Genomic DNA, 22,206 nt, shown 5'->3' with positions numbered 1-22,206 from the left:
GTTCTGGGGACAGAGGAGGCTTAGTATACTGTGTGTGTGTGTTAGTATACATTTTTTATTGCAGCAAATGAAAGTGTGTAGAATATATGCAGGGATATTGTGTTACAGCAATGCAATAATGGATGGATGTTGTGTGTGATGTTACCATAATGTTCGTTTCTATTTTGTTCTATTCTATTCTAATCTGTTCTATTTTATATACTCTGTTGTGTTCTCTTCTCTTCTCTTCTCTTCTCTTCTCTTCTCTTCTCTTCTCTTCTCTTCTCTTCTCTTCTCTTCTCTTCTCTTCTCTCCTCTCCTCTCCTCTCATCTCCTCTCCTCTCCTCTCCTCTCCTCTCCTCTCCTCTTCATTGTATAATAAGAGTGGCGATACAGCACTGCATGTGGCAGCCGCTCTGAACCACAAGAAGACTGTAAACCTGTTACTAGGAGCCGGGGCGGACAGCTGCATCAAGAACAATGTGGGTGAACCTGCCGACCTCCAGTAGCATACCTGGGGTGAATTTCTCAAAACCAAAGTTGCTTACTACATTAGCTACTTCGTTGCTTTCAATGCATTTTCCCATTGGCAACTACTGAAGTTGCTAACAGGCTAACAACTTCCCTTTTGAGAAACTCACCCCTGCCTAGCTGGGCTTACAGTTATTATCAAAGAATATTTTCACAATGTTAAATTCCTCAATGCAGTACACTATACGTTTTCCTCAATGCTGTACACGACAAGTTTTACTACAAGTAAAACATTAGATATCAAGGGTGTGTATTTATATTTTAATGAAAGCATACATGGTAAATATAGTGCAAAACCATCTTGAGATGTATATCTTGAACTTTGCACATGTATTTGCAAACAGTTGAATGGATGACTCATTTGTTTGAATGAATGAATGAATGAATGAATGAATGAATGAATGAATGAATGAATGAATGAATGAATGAATGAATGAGTTGAATTGAATAAGGTTACCGTAATCCTTTGTTAAGAAAGAACCAACGAATGAACGAATGAATGAATGAACAAATGAATGAATGAATGGATGCATGAATGAGTTAAATTTAATAAGGTTAATCCTTTGTTATTGTCAGGAAGAAAGAACAAACATACAAGTGAATGAATGTACGAGTGAACGAATGAGTGAATTGTTCTTTATAGATTATGAATAGAATTCTTCTATTCTTTGTTCTCATGAGGAGAGGAGTATGTTTGAAGAGTCTTAATGCATATTTGCCTGTGATGGATATATGTTGCTACAGGCAGGCCAGACTGCGGTGGATAAAGCCAGAGAGCACAACCACAGAGAGATGGCCATGCTGTTGGCTAAAGTGGACCAGGTGAGGCACTAGCAGACACACGCACACACTCATACACTCACATGCACACACACATGCGCGCACGTACGCATACGCACACACACACACACATACGCACTCCTACGCACACACACACACACACACGCACACACACATACACACACACACACATACGCGCACATACGTGCACATACGCACAGTCACACACACACACACATACACACACACACACACACACACACACACACACACACACACACACACACACACACACACACGTACACATACGTACACACACACACACACACACACACACACACACACACACAAAACACACACATGCGCACACACACATGCGCACACACACATGCATGCACACACAAACACGTACGCATATACACACACAGACGCACACACACTCATGCATACATGCACGCATATGTACACATGTACACACACCGTACACACACCGTACACACACACACACACACACACACACACACACACACACACACACACACACACACACACACACACACACACACACTTACACATACGCACACATGTACACACACACACACACACACACACACACACACACACACACACACACACACACACACACACACACACACACACACACACACAAAACACACACACATGCATGCACACACAAACACGTACGCATATACACACACAGACGCACACACAATCATGCATACATGCACGCATATGTACACATGTACACACACCGTACACACACCGTACACACACACACACACACACACACACACACACACACACACACACACACCCGCACTCCCCGACATCCCCTCCCTTACTGATTTCTCGGATGGCTACGAGAAGACTCAGATGAGTTGGCATTTTTTGTTTTAATTGCTCTGTGTCCTGTGCATGACTAATTGTGAGGATTAGTAGTAGCCTACAGTATATTATACTTTATTCATCAAATAAAATGTCTGAATTCCTTAGTCAGTGTATTATTTTTTATAATATATAATGTAAATATTTCTAGCCTGGAGTGGCAATTGTGAGAAACAGTCTCAGCATCTTGAGTGCTGTGTTGCAGTTTCGGTTTCCGTCTGTCTGCCCTTCAGACAGCTGAAGAAGCTGAACATAACTTCAGCCAGATTTATATTTGCGGTGTGTGTGTGTGTGTGTGTGCGTGCGTGTGCGTGTGGGTGTGTGTGCATATGTGTGTGTGTGTGTGTGTGTGTGTGTGTGTGCGCGTGCGTGCGCGTGCGTGCGCGAGTATGTGTGGCTGGCTTAATATTTGCTGAGCCATGTCTGTATCTTTCTAAAAATCTTCTATATAGCCTGTCTGTCTATATGTCTTTTTCTATATTTAAATCAGTTTGTGAGCAGATCTTTCTCTGTTACTGTATATTTATCTTTGCCTGTGTGATTATATTTATTATGTCTGCTTATATCTCTATCTATCAGTGTATATTTATCTCTGTATCTATCTATGTGTGTGTCTACTTGTCAGGGCCATCACTTGGCTTGGACGAGGACAGTGTGTCTATGCCTTTATCTACGTGTCTCATTTTGCATAGGCTATGTATATCTGTATGTATGTACTGTATGTTTGTCTCTGCTTGTGTATATTTATGTCTGCGTATATCTATCTATTAGTGTATCTCTGTGAATATCTGTCAAAGTGAATATTTATCTCTGCGTGTCTCTACGTATTGAGGATATATATATACAGTATATTTTTGGTCTTTTTCGATTTTATTTGATAGGATAGTGTGAGAGGTGGACAGGAAGCGAATTGGGAGAGAGGCGGAGAGGGGTCGGCAAAGGACCCGGGCGTGGAATCGAACCCGGGTCGGCCGCACGTATTGAGGATATTACATGTATAGTTATCCCTGTGCTCCTCTGTGGTGCCAGGGGCACCGCTTGGCTCGGACGAGGACAGTGGTGAGGAGGAGGGACCAGCTGAAGATGGCCCGACGAGTGCAGTCTGTCCCCAGGGACGATGCCCCTGCTGCCAAGGTAACGTTACGTCTGGGGCAGATGAAGGGCAGCATCCACATCCAGCATCCAGCATCCACATCCACATCCACATCCACATCCACATCCACATCCACATCCAGCATCCACATCCACATCCACATCCACATCCACATCCACATCCACATCCAGCATCCACATCCGCATCAGCATCTGCAAGAACAGCAGCAGTAACAGCACTAGGCCCCTCTGGCACAAACAAGCAGCGTTTTTAGCTGGGTAGCCTATTTTTGTTGACACTCACACAAACAGACAGACAGACAAACAGGCAGTCAGGCAGGCAGGGAGGCAGGCAGGCATACGCATACGCACACACACACACACACACACACACACACACACACACACACACACACACACACACACACACACACACACACACACACACACACACACACACACACACACACACACACCTGTACTTATTTTAGAGGAAAGTTTTCTAATTAAAGACGGGCTTACACTGTGCGACTTTTGGCACGATTTTGCCACAATTTGTCACTTGCATGTCTTTTTGGGAATCGGGCCGATTTCTTGCTCAATCCGTGGTCAATCATGAGTTTCACATCATGTAGTGTACATGGGGTGTACAATAGTGTACAATCGATTTCACCTCATGACCAGCTTGCTATCTGCAATCGTATGGTCACAAGAAAATCAAAACTGTTCGAAATCCTGGTCGCCCTTCATAAGTAAATTGCACATTTGAAGCAGTGCTACAACCCGATTTGACAGTACATATGCACAAACTGACAGGACAGCGCCATTCGCTCCTGAGCGCATCCTTGTCCCCACCTCAGGTGCGCACCTTTGACCAAAAGAAAATGTCCTGTCTCCAATGAAACTTCTTTCAGATCTTAGCGTTTTTCTGTTTTGAGGAGGTGAAAGGTAGACGAGAAAATAGGTGCTTAGAGTCATTTCAAATTGAGCTGAGCTTGTTGACATAAAAGGACAAACTATCTAAATACCCTCATTTGTCGCAATCCAAAATCCTGTCTACTATGTTCGACTTGTAAAAAAATCTGAAGGTACCATTCTATTATCCTAGCACTCACACAGGTCCAAAAGTAAGAGAAATGGGTGTATTAAACCTTCATTGATTGATAGTCATTTAAATCTACACAGACAGCATGTCCTTGTAAAACCGTGCATAGCAATGTATGGCAGTATAAGCGTAGTTAAATAAGTCATTTGAAATGGAGTGCAGCAACAACAATTTGTTGTCTTTTGTGTGTGTGTGTGTGTGTGCGTGTGCGTGTGCGCGTGCGTGCGTGTGTCCACACCTATTTTTCCATGTAAATGTGACTGCCCTTCTGTGTGTGGCCTTGTTGTGTTGTGTACAGGGTGAGGCTGGGTCTGCCAACGAGAATGATGACAGCCATAGCAGTGACCAGGCCCTCAACCAGCGCATTGAGATGGTCAGCAAGGCCGCAGCCAGCCCACGCAACCGCAGGAAGCTACGCAGACTCAAAGACAGGGTATGAGAACTGCAATGGATACAAAATATCTAGACATTATATTATATTTTTATTTTTTTAAAATGTATTACAAATTATTTATTCAATTTCGCCAATGCAGTCTATATTGTTATTGTAGGCTCAAAGACAGGGTATGAGAGTCTCAATGGATACAAAACGTTAATTTAATTAATATATTATTAATACATTTCTGCCTATGTGGTCTATATTGCTGCTATTGCAGGCTGAGAGATAGAGTAAGAGAGCTGCACTGGGTACAGAGAGACTATATATTTTATTTATAATTCATATATTTCAGTCAGTGGTACTATTACTATTATCGCAGGCCCAAAGACAAGGTAGGAGAGATGCAATGAATAAAAAAACCATACAATTCTGTCAATGCATTCTATACTGCTGTTATTGCTGAAAAAGGGTATAAGAGCTGTTCATGATACAGAGAGGCTATTTTATCTATTATTTATACAGCATATCATATCTACCAATTGTAAGGCATATATTGTTGTTGTTACAGGCAAAGGACAGGGTATGAGAGATGCCATGGATACAGAAAATCAATGTATTTTATTATTTATAATTTTTGCCAATGCACATGTACAGGAGGTTCAAAGACAGAGCGAGAGGGGGAAATAGACCCCAATAGGCTCATTTCAAAAATAGAAAGAAATGTTTAAAAGGTTATGGAGGGATATGTGTAGAAGACCAAAGAGAAAATAATCACCACAATCAATAAGGTGGTGAAGATATCAAGACTGTGTTATGTTGTTGATGTAAGAGAGAAAAGATAAGAGAGCTGTCAGGGATGACACCCAAACTCTTCACCTGACACTGGAGAGAAAGCAACAAACTCTCACTTGAAAGAGAAAGACTGTCTGCATTCGATAAGGTGATTTTTTTAGTGCCAATAAGAAGAACTGTTTTGTCAAGTTTAAGCTTGAGGAAATTTGAACTGAATCATGATTTTATTTCAGATAAGCACATGGTTAGGGATTGGGGTGGATACTGGTTTGCCAGATAAGTGACGTTGGATGACATCCGCATAACAGTGAAAATGTATGTTGAATTTACGGAACATATTGCAAAGGGAAAAAATGTAAGTGATGAGACGAAAGGGGCCCAAGGACCGAGCCTTGGGGCACACCTGAGGTGACATCATTAGGTTTGGATCTGAAGAATTTGAGTTGAATGAACGTTGTGCGGTCAGAGAGATAGGAATAGAACCAGCCAAAGGAGGTGTGGAAGACACAGATGAAGGAGAGTTTGTTGAGGGGAAAGGTGTGAGCGATGGTGATCTGAGATCAAGGAGGATGAGCATGGAGAGTAAGTCAGAACCAGCTGCCATAAGTAGGTCATTGGGGATTTTTAAGAGTGTTGTTTCTGTGCTGGGACGGAAACCAGACAGAAAATGTTTGTATCGTAGGGATTTGTGAAAGGGAATGAAGTTGAGTGCCAACATTTTTTTTCTGCCAAAATTTTGCACATGTAAGGGAGATTATACTAGATGAGGACGGATGATATTGTGGACGGAGGGTGTTGTTTTTGTGATCTGAACAAGGTTTTTTCAATACGGGAGTGACAGCTCCAACTTTGAAGAGTGATGGAACTGTGCTGGTAGTGAGAGAGGAGTGGATGATGGCAGTGATGAGGGGGGGAGTGGAGGTTGCCAGGATATGACAAGGGCTGTTGGGGATGAGACGAGTGAACATGTCAGAGGTCAGAGATATCAGAGGTGTCAAGGAGTTGAAAGCTGGAAAAGGGTTGGGAGTCAGAGAAGAGGTCAGTGGAAGGAAGGGACTGAGGGTGAGAATTTAGGTTCTGGTGGCTGGAGGACTTGCCCTGGAATTACCTTCGAATGGAGTTAATAGAGTTGTAGTACAATAGAACACAGTAGAATACATTGGAACAGAATAGGATAGACATACTTTGCTGATCCTAAAAGAGAGACACATTTTCCATCCTTTAAATTGCGATTATTTTTGGGCAACACCTCAAAAGTAAAAATGACTTGAGTACAGTCTGCTCCTACCTTGATGCACTCATTCATCCCTCTTTGAAGACGTTAGTGTACATGCTTCATACTTCTTGTTGTCAGTTGATGCATTGCATGTGACTGTGTCAAACATTCCTCTCTTATCATCTTGTCAGGTGCCAATTCAAATTATGCTGAACACCTCCCCTAGCTAGTTCGTAATTACATTGTAATACTGTTTACTTTATTGCAGTGAAGCAAAGGAGTCTAGAGTGGTCTTAGAAGCACAGTGCTGCACCAAAAACAAAGAAAGCCATATACCAGTTGTCGCGATAGTGTTTATGTACAATTTATATTGCATGTATGTATAATAAAGCATAAAAACTATAAAACAATAACAGCCATTTCAGATGACACGAGTGAAATGAAGCGGGACAGTTCACGACACCCGAGTTCCGTAAGCGGTAGCTTGTCGTACTGATAACGGCAGCATTTCACACAAAGGACGCAGTTCAAAGTGTTTCAACAGTTTGGCAGAGGAACACAGGGCAGAGAGAGGCAAGCACATCACACATGGCAGGCTTTGATACAGCTCTGGAGCGCCAGAGAAATCCGCCAGGGCTCTGGATCTCTCCTCTCTGCGCAACAGCGCTCCCCCACACTTTCCCTTATGGTCACCAGGAGTCGGGTAGCTCAGCGGCCAAGCACAACTGCAGGGCTTGTAGCACGTACCGTTGTACTGTTGTAATGTCGCTCATGGTCCCCTCTGTATTGTAGAGTAGACTGCATAATAACCTATACTGAAGGAAATCTCAGAGACTTGGTTGCAAACACTGGGTTTATATTCTGTAGTTCCGCACACACCAGACCAAAGTAAAACAATAAACACTTTTATGTCAAAACAAGTAACACGTTAGGAGTTCAAATACACCCCAAAGTGTTTTGTCGATTTGTACTTTTAACACTCTATTCTTTGCTCTGTGTGTGTGTGTGTGTGTGTCTGTGTGTCTGTCTGTGTCTGTGTGTGTGTGTGTGTGTGTGTGTGTGTGTGTGTGTGTGTTTGTGTGTGTGTGTGTGTGTCTATGTGTCTGTGTGTCTGTGTGTGTGTGTGTGTGAGTGCGCTTGCACGCGCACGGGCGTGTGTGTGTGTCTGTGTGTCTGTCTGTGTCTGTGTGTGTTATCATTTTCTAAGGCGGACGCCCACCTGCGAAGGGAAGCGCAAAGGAGGAGAGCCCGCAGTGCCAGCCCAGTGCGGGAGGACGACGTCGCCTTCGCCAATGGCAGAGCCTATCAGCTCTACACGCTCTACCGTGACAAAGACGGCAATGTCAAACAGGTCAGTACAAGCCCTTAGGTATTGGTGCTGCCAGCAGTTTAGCTAAAACTATTAGAGTGAAAAAAAGCTGAAATATTTGCATGCTGCTTGCAAAACATTTCTTTTTTTCTGTAGAGAGCAACAGTGGAGTTTCGCTTTTCAATTTCGATTTCTTTAATTAAGGGGTAATCCCTTGAGATGAAACATCTCGTTTTCAAGGGGGTCCCAAACATAAAACACATACCGTACATTGAGACACACACACACGCACGCATGCGCACACGCGCACACACACACACACACACCATTCTTCAAAGATGCAAGCAGTGTGGAAACATTTCCCCTTTCCTCCTCAATTAGACTATGTTTTTTTATTATTGTTGCTGAAGTTGCTCTCTTTGATGTGCGCACTCCCACCTACACTTTGAGCTTAAATTATTGCTTTGCCAAAATATTTTAAAAACTTTCAGGCTTTTGAATTTTGAGGCACAGTCCTATAAGATCATTTTCGAGTGTGTTAATGGACTAAACGTAGGTTATAAATGGGGCTTTACCCCTCTCTCACCTCCCAGGCCCTGGGGGAGCTATCACCACAGCAAGCCCCTGATCCAGAAGCTGGAGAGCCGGAGATGATGATAATAATAATAATAATAATAATAATAATAATAATAATAATTAGACAGAGTCCGGTGTAGGTGTTGTAGCATGTGAATTAGAGTGTGCTACTGCTTTGTCACCCTGCGAGTGACTGCCGCTGTACTCTTCTGGTCAAGAAGCTGGAGAGCCAGGTGAAGACCACCAAGAAAAATTGATAGGCTAAATGAAAATAAAAGAAAAGAAAAATGAGTCCTGTGGAAGTGTTTTAGCTTGTGCTATGACTTTTTGTCACCCCCCAGGCCCCGGCGAGTGACTGTCACTGTAAGCCGCTCATCAAGAAGCTGGAGAACCAGCTGAAGGCCACCAAGCAGGAGATGCGGACCCAGATACAGGACATCCACCTGGAGATGAACACCAAGCTGGGACGCCTGGACCGCCAGAGCAAGCACCAGGTCTGTGGTACAGTGTGACCATATCCTATGCTTTACTTCCAGGACAAACACCAGGGGCCTATACTACAAAGCTGGTTCAGGAGTAGACCAGGTTCATTTAAGTGGTAAATAATCTAATAGAAGAGCCTGGAGTCATCGTTTTCTGCTCGCTCAGTATAATTTTCAGCTTGGAGCAGGATTAACTCTTAAAAGTTTCGACTGTGAGGGTGCTGGCCCAAATGCTCAACTTAAAATTTTCAGTGTTTTTGAACCGTGTTTGTGCAATAGGAAACAATTATATGCCAGGTGCGGCCTCTTTTCTGAAAACTTGCTAGCTCAGTCTCCAATGCATCTGTATAAAGCGGCGTACACACACAAAGCTAGCTTTTCGCTTGCTCGCCTACTCACCACTCTTTCATGGAACGTTCGCTGAAAGTTCCCGCGGCTTTAACTGCCAATGGACAGCCGAGAAGTACCGAACTCTGCATTCCAATTGGTTACTCGCTTACTGTCCTCGCTCGAAGATAAAATATTTTAAACTCGGAATCCGCCCACATCGCATCGCTTGTACAGTACTCGCCTACTCGCCTGCGAGTCTCGCTGGAACACATTGACATTCAATTCAGTTCATTCGCTGAGCGAGTAACTAGCAGCGAGGTGTGTGTATGGCCCTTGGCTTCGGAGGGTTTACTAGCATTCTACCAGACCAAAGACCAGGTGTGTCTCACCTTCACACATTTGCACGTTTCACCATAATGCTTGAAAAGCAGGTTTGTGACATATCACACATTTTTAGTTGGTTTGCTTTGAACAGGAGGAACCAATAATTTTGAAAGCCAAAATCACACATTCTTCATCAAACCATCTAATTCTGGAGTCAGAATGCATAAAATATCACCTGTGCTCAGTTTTTGTTTTCATTATTCTCAATTTTAACTTTTTATCCAACTTGATCCGAGCCTGACATTTCATTTTATTAGATGTAATGCCTTTTATTGACAGTGTAAACAATGTAGGGAACTAATGACATTGTCAATGCCTGTCTGCTGTTTTTGAGAACCAGATCTGGACCGGTAAACTGCTATACATAGGGCATTTTCTCAGTGGGGAAGTCCTCTGTGGCCGATGTTGTTGGTTTTTTTACCTGGGAGAAGGGTCCGCCTTTTAGATGGAGCGGCCCATTGGTCCATCTCTAATGTCTACAGTGGACAGAGCCAATCATAATATCATAGATAAACAGGAGGCTGTGTGAAGGGCTGGTCTGCGCCATATTCCAGGCCGTTTTTTACAGCCAGGCCAGCCCTGTTGAGAACTCGTACTTTTTCTTGTTCTTGTATATATTTTCGGATGTTTTTTTTTAACAGCACAAAAGAGACAAATATTTCGACTGTTGCCTTTGACAGCACTTCATCAGTACCTCCGTCAGTACCTTCTTCAACAATCGAAACGTGTCTTTTTCTGCTGCTAAAAAACATCTGAACATAAATACAAGAAGAAGTCTGAGTGCAATCCATCTCTCTTCTCCTTACTGTTTACTCATTGGAGATGAACCACGGAGGAGCAAAATGTTCTTCAATAATTACCTCCGCCAAAGAGGTTATGTTTTCTCTTTTGTGTTGGTTTGTCTGTCTGCCTGTCTGTTTGCCTGCCAGCAGGATAACTCAAAAAGTTATGAACGGATTGGATGAAACTTTGTGGACTTGGACAATTGATTACATTTTTGGTGGTGATTCAGATCACAATCCGGAACCAGGATTTTTTTTTTTTTAAAGATTCTTCACCATTGTGGGATAGGGTGAATTTTGACATTCGCGTTTCTAACTCCATAAAAAAAGGCAGAAAGACTTGATAAAGAAGGGTGTAACATAGTCAAATGTTCTATCAAACAGTTTCCTTGACGGAGGTCTGCACTCTCCGAGTTCATTTTTACTTCTGCTTTTGAGAACTAGCCAAGAGGGTAATAGGAATTGTTGAAAAGGTCAGGCTGAGCTATATTGCCTCAACAAGTCAACAGGCATCTTTTGTTGGACGAGGGAATGATTGAAGGTGTCATGGCAGTCATTTTTATACCACAAAGATCAAAGACTTAAAAAATACTGCACTTTTGTCTGTGTGTGTATGCTTGTGGGTGTGCCTGTGTGTGTGCTTTCCACGTGTGTGTGTGTGTGTGTGTGTGTGTGTGTGTGTGTGTGTGTGTGTGTGTGTGTGTGTGTGTGTGTGTGTGTGTGTGTGTGTGTGTGTGTGTGTGTGTGTGTGTGTGTGTGTGTGTGTGTGTTTGTGTGACACACACAATCTTTATTTTGCTCTTTGCACATACCAATTTTACACCTTGTTTCTGACATGTTCTACATAGACATACAAACAAGCCTGAAGGTAATCTTGCGATTCTTTCGATTGCGCGTGTGTGTGCGTGTGTGTGTGTGTTTGTGTTTGTGTGTGCGTGCGCGCGTTACAGTCCATAAAAGCGGGCGATGTGGGCAACTGGCCCTTATCGAAGATCCAGGACATCAAAGTCCACCTCCCCGCCGACCACCAGTACTTTAAGCTCCTCCCCTCTCCCTCGGTGGACCAATCCCTGATGGAGGCGGACCCCGAGTGCCTCCCACTCCTGTCGGTGGTGTCTGACGACAGCATCGGCTCCCTGGCCACGTACGTCAACGTGCTGCCCAGCCCCACCACCCTCTCACCATTCACTACCACCACAACCGTCGCCTCGGCAACGGCCAGGATGCACGGCCTTGACGACGTCATCGGCAGGAAGTACTACGAAGTCAAGCGCGACAATTCCACAGGTGTGTGCTCAGTACTCACCTACCGTACATAGGTGTGTGTGTGTGTGTGTGTGTGTGTGTGTGTGTGTGTGTGTGTGTGTGTGTGTGTGTGTGTGTGTGTGTGTGTGTGTGTGTGTGTGTACGTCCGCGTCTATGCAGTACTCAACTCCAGAAATATCTTTCTGCAGATACGTGTATCCAATGTGTCCAGTGGTCCATACCCTTAGCGTGAACTTAGCGTTAGATGAAAACAAGTTATGTAATTTCGGAGACAGACTTTATTCAGGTCACGCTGCACTGTGGTGATCTGTAGGGGTGTAATAATAATCAATTGGTATGTATGCAATGATCCTATGACTGACGATCAAATCGTATTGTATTGGCTTATGTTTCGAAAATATTCAAATCGCTGGTCGCTGCCAATGCCCTAGCTCCATAACATAATAGAAGTGGGCCTTGGGCTAATGGTTAGGGAGGCGGTCTTAAGATCAGAGGGTTGGTCGTTCGAATCCCACACTTACCTCTTCCTACACCTCAGTCCATGGCTGAAGTGCCCTTTAGCAAGGCACCTAACCTCCACACTACTTTAAGGGACCCTGTGAATAACTGTAAGCCGCCTTGGATAAAAGTGTCAGCTAAGTGTAATGGAATGTCTTGTAAAGTTGATCCCAATTAGCACACTTCAAAATCCAGGTAGACGTGCCAGATTACGGGGAGGACAACTGAATTACAGCATTGAGCACAAGCAGAGGGTTGCAAAACATTTACTAAATTCAGTCAGATTATTTAACTTTGGTGACAGTTTGTGAGCAGAGTTTTTAAATTATCATCATTATTATCATCAGTAGAGATTTACATAAGTGATGTCTCTTTAATATTTAGAGCACAAATCACCATGTATTTGAATTTCATATTTGCAAATTAAACTGATTCGCATGAGTTAATCACTGAATCGTTTGAATGCTCTGCACTTCATTAGTGAGGCTATTTGATGTTTTCTATTCATACAACCAACTTATAATTAATACATAATTAATAGAGAGTTGAAGTTTGCATCAATAATATGATTTTGAAATGAAAACAAAAACTCCCTGTAGTGATTAACAATTTGTTGATGTATTATAAAAACTTGTAATTAAGTGTTTTCAGAGAATAATAATCAATGTGTAATTGTTGTGCCCTAGAAAGGCACATAAAGGAGTGTAGGTCAAATTCTTGTTAGTATAATAGTTCTGCTTTTTATTCGGAAGACACAAGAAAGGCAAAAGACTAAGGAAATAGTTATGGAAATAGAAAGTGTGAACACAATTTCTGTCATCAAAGTCAAGAAACACAAAGACAAAACAATGAATGCAATTTCTTCATCCAACAAGTTTGGAATTGAGCTCAGTTGGGTGGTTTGGGTCTCATCTGAGGAGCCTTTTGATTTTGAATGTGTGCCATGAAAAAACAGAGAGAGCCAGGGGATGGCAGCAACAGCAGCGTAAGGGGACGCTTACCCAATTTAACGCCTTAGCGCAGAGCCTACTGTATGTTATCACCTGTACTGTACGTTATAATCTGATTGTATCCGTCCTACTTCTGTCTCCAAAAGACCAATAGCCTGCATCAGATCTGCATAACACCATCCCTCAGCTCATGTTTAATCCTAACCTCACTGTGATCTTTAAATGAATGGACCTACAATACATTCTCTCTCTCTCTCTCTCTCTCTCTCTCTCTCTCTCTCTCTCTCTCTCTCTCTCTCTCTCTCTCTCTCTCTCTGTGTGTGAATATCTGTATTATGAACCCATCCTTCCTGTTATGCACACCGGCAGACTACATCAGATCTCCAGCATCCCCCCTCAGTCAGCTTCTGCCTGATTCTAACATTACTGACTCATAGCCTTCAAACTCATGGACAAACTCATAGACTATTCAGAATCTGTGAAATATTTGTGAAAGTGTAATGTCTGTGAAAGTGTGTGAGTGTACTGTATGTGTGTGTACTACTGCTGCAAACCAATTTCCCAAGCTGGGACAAATAAAAGCTACTTGACTTGACTCATATACTATTCTCCTATCCCTCTTTTTTCCCTTTCTGCAGAAGACCAGCTGTCTGCGTCAGACCTGCGCTCAGCCATCCCCTCTCTGCACCTTCCCCTGGGCCACATGCGCCACGGCAGCAAGGTCTTCCCCCGCCCGCGAACCCTCTCTAGCGACGCCCGGTGGCGGCCGGTGGAACTGCACCTGCAGGAGGCTGCGGAGGACTCTCCCACAGAGGCCCAGGCTGGCGGCAGTGGCGCTGCCGGGTCGAGTCGTGGTGGTGGCCGCGGGGTGGACGAGTACCTCCTCAGCACCCCCACTGACAGCCTGTCACCCTCCAGCCGCCCACCAGGGGGCGACAGCGACCTGGACGAGGCCCTGGCACCCAGTTGGCGCCTGCCCAGACAGCAGCAGCAGCAGCAGCTGGGGGCAGGAGGAGCAGCAGCAGGGCTACGTGGTGCTGGTCCCAGCAGGACACTGGGCCTGGGCATGGGCCTGGGTATGGGCCGCTACTCTGGGGGTGGTAGTGGAATTGGTGGCACTGCCCCCTTAAGGCAAGCGTGTGTCACTGCGTGCGGCGGCAAAGGAGTCAGTGCCGTGGGTGGCATAAGTGGCATGGGAGGTGGCGTTGGGGGAGTCAATAGCATCTGTGGCGGTGTTGGCAGTGGCATCGGCGCTGGCATCGGCATGGCTGGCGTCAGCGGTGGCCCTGGAAGCGTGGGGGGCGGGGGCGGGGGCGGGGGAGGCGGCGCCGGCGGTGCGGTGAAGCCAATGGAGTTCTTCGGCGAGCGCCTGGCGGAGATGTCCTTCATCCAGGAGCGCGACAACCTGCACGCGGTGGAGGTGACGCAGCGCTTCTTCGAGACGGTGTCCACGCAGCTCGAGCGCTGGTATGAGCGCAAGATCCAGGAGGCGCAGAGGCAGGCCGAGCAGCGGGCAAACCTGGACCGGAACAGCCTGATGGAGCGGATCAGCAATCTGGAGGAGGAGCTGCAGAACCTCAGGGCCAACTCACAGTCATGAGACACATACACGCACGTGCACGCACACGTACACGCATGCACGCACGCTCTCACACACCAACGCACACACACACACACACGCACTCACTCACACACACACAAGACTCTCTTAAACACACACACACGCACACACACATCATGACACACACACACAGACATGCAACATAAGAGACACATACACATGCACAGTACACACCTGGACCATAACACGCGGATGGAACACATCAGCAACCTGTAGGAGGAGCTGCAGAACCTCAGAGCTAACACACACACACACACACACACACACACACACACACACACACACACACACACACACACACACACACACACACACACACACACACACACACACACACACACAGAGAGCTAACACACACACACACACACACACACACACACACACACACAGAGCTAACACACACACACACACACACACACACACACACACACAGAGCTAACACACACACACACACACACACACACACACACACACACACACACACACACACACACAGAGAGCTAACACACACACACACACACTGCTACGGTATATTGCCTTTTTTGCTTGGCAAGTGGGCTATTACTGGGGGAGAAAACCTAGGTTGGTCCTGGACACTTAGGAAGAGCATCTTCCTTGAACAGCGTAATATTTTTTCGAATGCTTGGTGAAAAAATACACTCACGAAAAAGTAACAAAAAGCGTCTACAAAACAAGCAGAAAAGTTGATCAAAAATCTAATTTGACGATGCTTACAAAAAAATGTCCAACTCTTGGCACAAAAAAGTAGAAATAAAAGCTTTAAAGTTTTTAAAAGCTTGGGAGCAGCGGTAAGGGCAGCCAGGTGCCATCATCTCCATAGCAACCATTTCATAGGTTAGAACAGTACAGAATAAACTGTAACAAAGATCAAGTGCATATGAAATCCAGGGTTGGACTGGGGAGAAATAGGGCCCGGGCACTTGTGGCTTAAAGTGGTCCTTCTTAATTAGCGGCGCAGAACTGATTAACCGGTGGGCCCTGCACCCTTGTGGGCCCCTATTTTCAGAAATGTAAAAAATAAGGGCCCACGAGGGTGCGGGGCCCACCGGGAAATGCCTGCTATGCCAGATGATCAGTCCAGCCCTAAAATCTACATGTGGGTGTTGGATATGGAACATCTACAATACCAATAGCAAATATTTTAGATTCTTCTATATTCTCTCTGGCCACGGTTCCTAAAGGAACGGCACATTCTAACAATAGCCCAACCTGTTTCCTTGGTAACACGCTTTTCTTTTTGGACACTTGTGGCGTAGCCCCTTAATGCGCGGCGTACCTCCTGTGGCACGCAGTAATAGTCATTGAAATGTAACTACCATAGCACTACAATACTATGACACAACACAGGCCCTTTAGTAATGTACCATGACTTGGTCATTAGCAAACTGGTAACAACAAATGTATAAAGCCGCGTCTTAAGGGGTTAAAGGGGTCCTTCATAATTAGCGGCGCAGAACTGATTAACCGGTGGGCCCTGCATCCTTGTGGGCCCCTATTTTCAGAAATGTAAAAAAATGTTTTAATTTTTTTTACATTTCTGAAAATAGGGGCCCACGAGGGTGCGGGGCCCACCGGGAAATGCCTGCTATGCCAGATGATCAGTCCAGTCCTGAAATCTACATGTGGGTGTTGGATATGGAACATCTAAAATAGCAATAGCAAATATTTTAGATTCTTCTATATTCTCTCTGGCCACGGTTCCTAAAGGAACGGCACATTCTAACAATAGCACAACCTGTTTACTTGGTCCACGCTTTTCTTTTTGGACACTTAGAAATTAAAACTATAAATCAATTATGCAAAGTTAGATATGTAAAGTTTTTCAGGGCAGAATGATGAAGACACACTGACTCAAAACGTTTCTCAGCAGCCCTACTTCCTTAGTACACCACACACACACACACACACACACGCACACACGCAGTCAGTAATTATTCATAGCTCTATTAAATCCATGAGAACGATTATTATAATTCAATATCAGCAGCAATAATTACAGATAAAGCTAATGACACGCCACAGTTTTATATCTAGACATTTTTTCAACAAGTTTCATAACTTTAACATTATTTTTGCTAATTTTCACTGTTCAATAAGTAATTTCAATTTCGTACAAGCGTGTACATTATGTTTGCATAAGACGGAAGTTAGCATTTTATCAGCCTACACCCCTATTGCTCTATAGCCCAGTGGTTATCTGCCTTATCCACCTTGCTTGAAGTATTACAAAAACACATTCATATTCAACAGAAGTTGTGGACATCGCTTTCGTATGCTTGCATGCATACAAGTGCACACAGCTGAGGATATGTCATGAGGCCATAGGTCAATCAGATGTAAAACACGGTATTTGTGTGTGAATCGCTCAGAGTTAACCTGAAAGGTTAAGCTGGTATTTACGGAATCCCACCGAACACATTGGTATGCATATGATCAATAGCTACCGCATGGAATGGAACCCTGTGTTTATATTCTCGGAGTTACAGTTGAGGGCAGCCTTCTTTTTCAATATAGCCAAGATACAAATGAAAATTCCCAAAATATAACTAGTCAAAACAAACTATAGGCATAAAAGCCAAATAACGACCAAATACAATATAACACAAAATTAATAAATATCTACATAGAAAACCATTTAAAGAATATATAAAATATATATAAAAATACATATATAAATACAATACTAGTATATAGGCCTTTTTTTAAATCAATAAAAAAACAATTGCAGAGTGGGATTGACAGATTTGAAATTCATAATAATTAGCCAATTAAATAGATTTCAATTTATTGTAAATGGAGTCTAGTTTGAGTTTGTGTTTGGTAAGATTCCAGAATGTAGAGGCATCAATATATAGGCCTACTGTAGCACATTCTAATGATAGGGTGTACTGTCATGTCCAGAAGTGTCTGAAAATATCTTCAGAAAACATAGTATTAATATGCAATGACAGCTTTCAAAGCTGGTGAACAGTTAGGCTACCACTCACATCCGCACGCACGCACGCACGCACACACACACACTTGTGGCAAGTAATAAATATAAAGCCACTGACTCTGAAAAAGGTGTATGAAGTCTTAGTTTGTGTAAAGGTCAAGTCTAATACAGTAGATGCTATCTGGAGGCTAACTCTGGTAGCAATCTAGAAATAGCAATAAGATTAAGACTGACAGCGGCTTGGTGGGTAATACAGCACAGACAATTACACACTGTAGGTATTGTATACTGAATATATCACACACACACACACACACACACACACACACACACACACACACACACACACACACACACACACACACACACACACACACACACACACACACACAGACGTGTGTGCAATACAACAGGGCTCTGTTCTGTAACACATGCTTTTTTAAAAACTATGTTGTATTCAATAAACCCTAAAAAATAATTTGTAGATAACATGTAGTTGGTATAGGGTGTAGTTAATACTATATTGTTTTATTGTTTATATTATATTATATTATTGTTGTTGTTTATCATGATTATACAGTCATGGCAATACACTTGCATTATTATGACTGGACGGTAAAGATTTTACTGCCCGTAAACAGGGGCGGATCAAGAAATGATGGCCCCCTGGCACTGTCTTGGCCCCTACACCACTGGGCCTGGGCCTGTGCATTAATCCACCTCTGCCCGTAATTTTTTTAATGAGAATATGTGCATGTCTCCAATTCAGTCTACCTAACAGGAGATGTACAATTGTTTTTTTTTAAATATATATTTTTTGGTCTTTTTGGCAGTGAAGGTGGTGACAGGAAGCGAGTGGGAGAGAGAGATAGGGAAAGGCCGGTAAAGGATCCAGGCTGGGAATCGAACCCGGGTCAGCAGCATGGTAAACGAGTGCCCTACTGGTTGGCCATGGCAACCTCGTGGCCACGGCCAGTCTGACTCACAGCATTTGTTGAATGAATGACTGAATGTGAGAGAACAGCACTAAGGCTAGAAGTAGCCTAATTGAATGCACCTTCTTCCAAAACAGAATATAATTGCCATTGTAAATGTTGCACAGAAGTGTTTAAAAGGGGAATTAAATAACTTGATGAGAGCTCATTCTCAGCTCATCAACATTTATGTCATTTGGGAATGTTTTCAAACATCAGTCAGTCTACATCCCACGCACGGCACAGACAATACACGTTGTTAAATTCAGCTCTGTTTGCCAGTCAGCATTTCACTGTGTTCTTTTGGCTGTCCCTTCATTATATTTAAACCATGGCCAGGACATCTCATCTCACGTGCTGCTCATGTTGTGATGTCTTGACATCGGCGTGCCTGCCTATTCTGCATTTACCGTACAGAATAGGGCTATGTTATAAAGCGGTGTGTCCTCAGTAAAATTATATACACTGGCAGGGCCAGGGCTGGACTGGGGGACAAATAGTGCCCAGGCACTTTTGGGTCAAAGGGGCCCTTCATAATTAGCGGCACAGAACTGACTCACCGGTGGGCCCCGCACCCTTGTGGGCCCCGCACCCTCTTAGGCCCCTATTTTCAGAAATGTTTTTTTTTTTTTTTAACATTTCTGAAAATAGGGGCCCACCAGGAAATGCCTGCTATGCCAGATGGCCAGTCCAGCCCTGACAGGCAGGGCCATCCGTCGCCAGATTATTTCTTTTTCTGGGGCTTGAACCCAGGCGGAGAGTCCTCCTGAGTCCCGCTTGGGTTGCCAAGATAATCGTACAGTTATTTCTGTATTGCTATAATTTGGACAATGTACTGTTCTTGTACTATATTCTGTGGTCTTCCATAACCCATGTTTTTTTCATTTACGTTCACTTCAGCTCACTTCAACTTTGACATGGACGCCTTCAAAATATCATCATCCACAGATACAGTATAGCCTATAGGAGTCACTCAGTGCGCCAGAGTGCTCTCCAGTCTTACTGGGACTGAGTTCGGACTTGAGAACTGATGATTTACTTATGGATGAAAATCTCGGCATCCCTTTCAAAATAACACAATGTAGGGTGGTTCAGTCATACATTTAACTTAAGCACATTCAATTGAAAAAATACACAAGAATATGGCGATTGACAATAATAGCTTTTTGCCATGCCTGGTGGGCACCTCATAATCTCTTGGTCTAGTGTCCATGTACAGCACCGCCGGTTGAGCTCAGGGTTCACAGATGAGGCTGACGATTTCCAGTCCAAAAAATGCTGAAAACCCGCCTGGAAGCACTAAATCTCACTAAATCCTATTGATTTCTATGGCCGAAAATTGCCAAAATCCATTTTTACCCGCAGACGGACATCCTAAATAGCTGAATGAGGCGGGGAAACCTGGCAACACTGGTTGGGCTATCTGGTGGCCATGACCCCTGGTGGGATGTTTGGTTGGCGCCATGCAGGGGACCCCTGCAGTGTACTCTCAGACACGCCACATTTGTTTCCTGACTACGCCATTAGTCAAGGTTACTATGTCCGCAGGTAGCCAAATTGTGCACGCCATTCCGCCAGTGGAACGCTGTAAGACTTTTTACTACCATAGTACTACACTACTGTGAGATTACACAAAGTCTTTAGTTGTACAACAGGACTTAGTAATTTTGATTCTAGTACCAGCAAGGGTCCATGTCTTTACAGGAATATTATAATATATGCCCATATTAACAAGTGGTAGGACATTATACATAGACACAGTGTTTGTAGAGAAAATCCTTCTCTCCTCTCCAATCTCCTTTTCTCCTATTCATGTTTTTATTTTCACTGAGGGAGCAATGCTTGTGACAGTGAAATATGCTGTTTTCTGAAGCTCCCATTCCATGGTTGTGTTTTGAGCTAATTCCAGGGTCTATTTTAAGCTGTGTTATTGACCATGGTTGGCCATGATAGCCAATGTTATTTTGGGCTTAGCCAAGGTCCTTTTCGTGTGGGGCAACTGGGAGGCCTCACAGATCAATGAAATGTTGGCGTTATTTGTAGTTTTTTACATTTGACCGTATGCAGCATTGCATTGCAGACTGTTCAATTACATTGATTTGTTTTTTGTAGTGTTATTGGGAAATGTTTGTATTGACTTTGTCTCATTAATCAGTGAATAACTCTGTGTTTTCAACCCTCTGTCACATCATCCCTCTTGTACGTCAGTGGGTAAAAAAAATGTCAAACTATTGTACACGGTACACTCAGAATATTTGTTTGATTTTTTTTTTTGCTTGACATTAAAATGGAAATGAATTGGTCTTTGAACGCTTGTGTCATGCTTCTGAACGGTTGGTTGATGATGAAACTTGTGATTTGCTGGTGAAATGGATTCTTGTCTGTGTGGAGAGAGGAAGTGTGTGATTATGTAATAGGGCTCTGGTAACACTTTCAGACTATGACACTTGATCTCGACAAGCCTCAATAAACACATCTGTAAAGGTTTATATTGGCTTCATTAAGTTTCCTAAAGATGATGATACACAGGGAAACATATTGAGAGACATGCAAGATTTGAGGCCCGGCAACACTATTCAAAAACTTGCCCTGTGTATAATTAGTGACTAAGGTATTATACTTTTACAAACCCATTTCCAAAAAGAATTGGAACACATGGTAAATTGTGAATAAAACACAAAGCACTATCATTTCCAAAACATAGACAATGGAAAATAGTGCAAATCCGCATGAAACCAAGTGAAATACAGTGCAGTCTTATTAATAACAAGCTTTATCCGTTTGAAGAGTGCTTTGACAAGTGTATTCAGTACACAGTCTCTAGAGTCTGGTAGCCCCTTGATTCACGCCGTATCTCCAGTGGCACGTTGTTGTAGTCAATGAAAAGTTAACTACCATAATACTATAATACTATGACCTAAAACAAGGCCTTTAGCAATGCACTACGACTTGGGTCATTGGCATTCTATAAACCCCAACTCCGGTGAAGTTGGGACGTTTGGTAAACAGTGAATAAAATCAAAATGCTATCATTTTCAAAACATTCAATCTATTCATTAGATGGAGAATAGTGAAAAGACAACATATTAAGTGTTAAAACCGAGAAAAAACATTGTTTTGGGGGACATGTGTAATCATTTCTAATTTGATAAATCCAACACGTCTCAAATAAGTTGGGACGGGGATCAGTGAAATTTAGTAAACATCCAAATAAGATAAAACAACAAAGAAGAACATTTCAAAATGAATTGTACTGGCTGACAATATAGGTGTCCAGGTATAAGATCATCACAGAGAG

General features: G+C 43.4%; 1 protein-coding gene across 1 annotated transcript in view; it reads left to right on the top strand.

Annotated features, from left to right (window-relative positions):
* Nucleotides 1-14,957, top strand: part of ankrd6a (ankyrin repeat domain 6a) — a 33,051-nt gene extending 18,094 nt beyond the window's left edge. The window contains exons 6-14 of the mRNA XM_063223853.1: nucleotides 363-461; nucleotides 1,255-1,332; nucleotides 3,226-3,330; nucleotides 4,692-4,826; nucleotides 7,988-8,131; nucleotides 9,007-9,159; nucleotides 11,594-11,930; nucleotides 13,996-14,322; nucleotides 14,521-14,957. Of these exons, the coding sequence (XP_063079923.1) occupies nucleotides 363-461; nucleotides 1,255-1,332; nucleotides 3,226-3,330; nucleotides 4,692-4,826; nucleotides 7,988-8,131; nucleotides 9,007-9,159; nucleotides 11,594-11,930; nucleotides 13,996-14,322; nucleotides 14,521-14,957 (1,815 nt within the window). The remainder of the gene's footprint in view (nucleotides 1-362; nucleotides 462-1,254; nucleotides 1,333-3,225; nucleotides 3,331-4,691; nucleotides 4,827-7,987; nucleotides 8,132-9,006; nucleotides 9,160-11,593; nucleotides 11,931-13,995; nucleotides 14,323-14,520) is intronic.
* Nucleotides 14,958-22,206: the final 7,249 nt, after the last annotated feature.

The sequence above is a fragment of the Engraulis encrasicolus genome, chromosome 19, assembly GCF_034702125.1.
Source record: "Engraulis encrasicolus isolate BLACKSEA-1 chromosome 19, IST_EnEncr_1.0, whole genome shotgun sequence".
NCBI classification, from domain to species: Eukaryota; Metazoa; Chordata; class Actinopteri; order Clupeiformes; family Engraulidae; genus Engraulis; species Engraulis encrasicolus.
The sequence above is the reverse complement of the archived record's forward strand: the minus strand, read 5'-3'. Positions and strand labels throughout refer to the sequence as shown.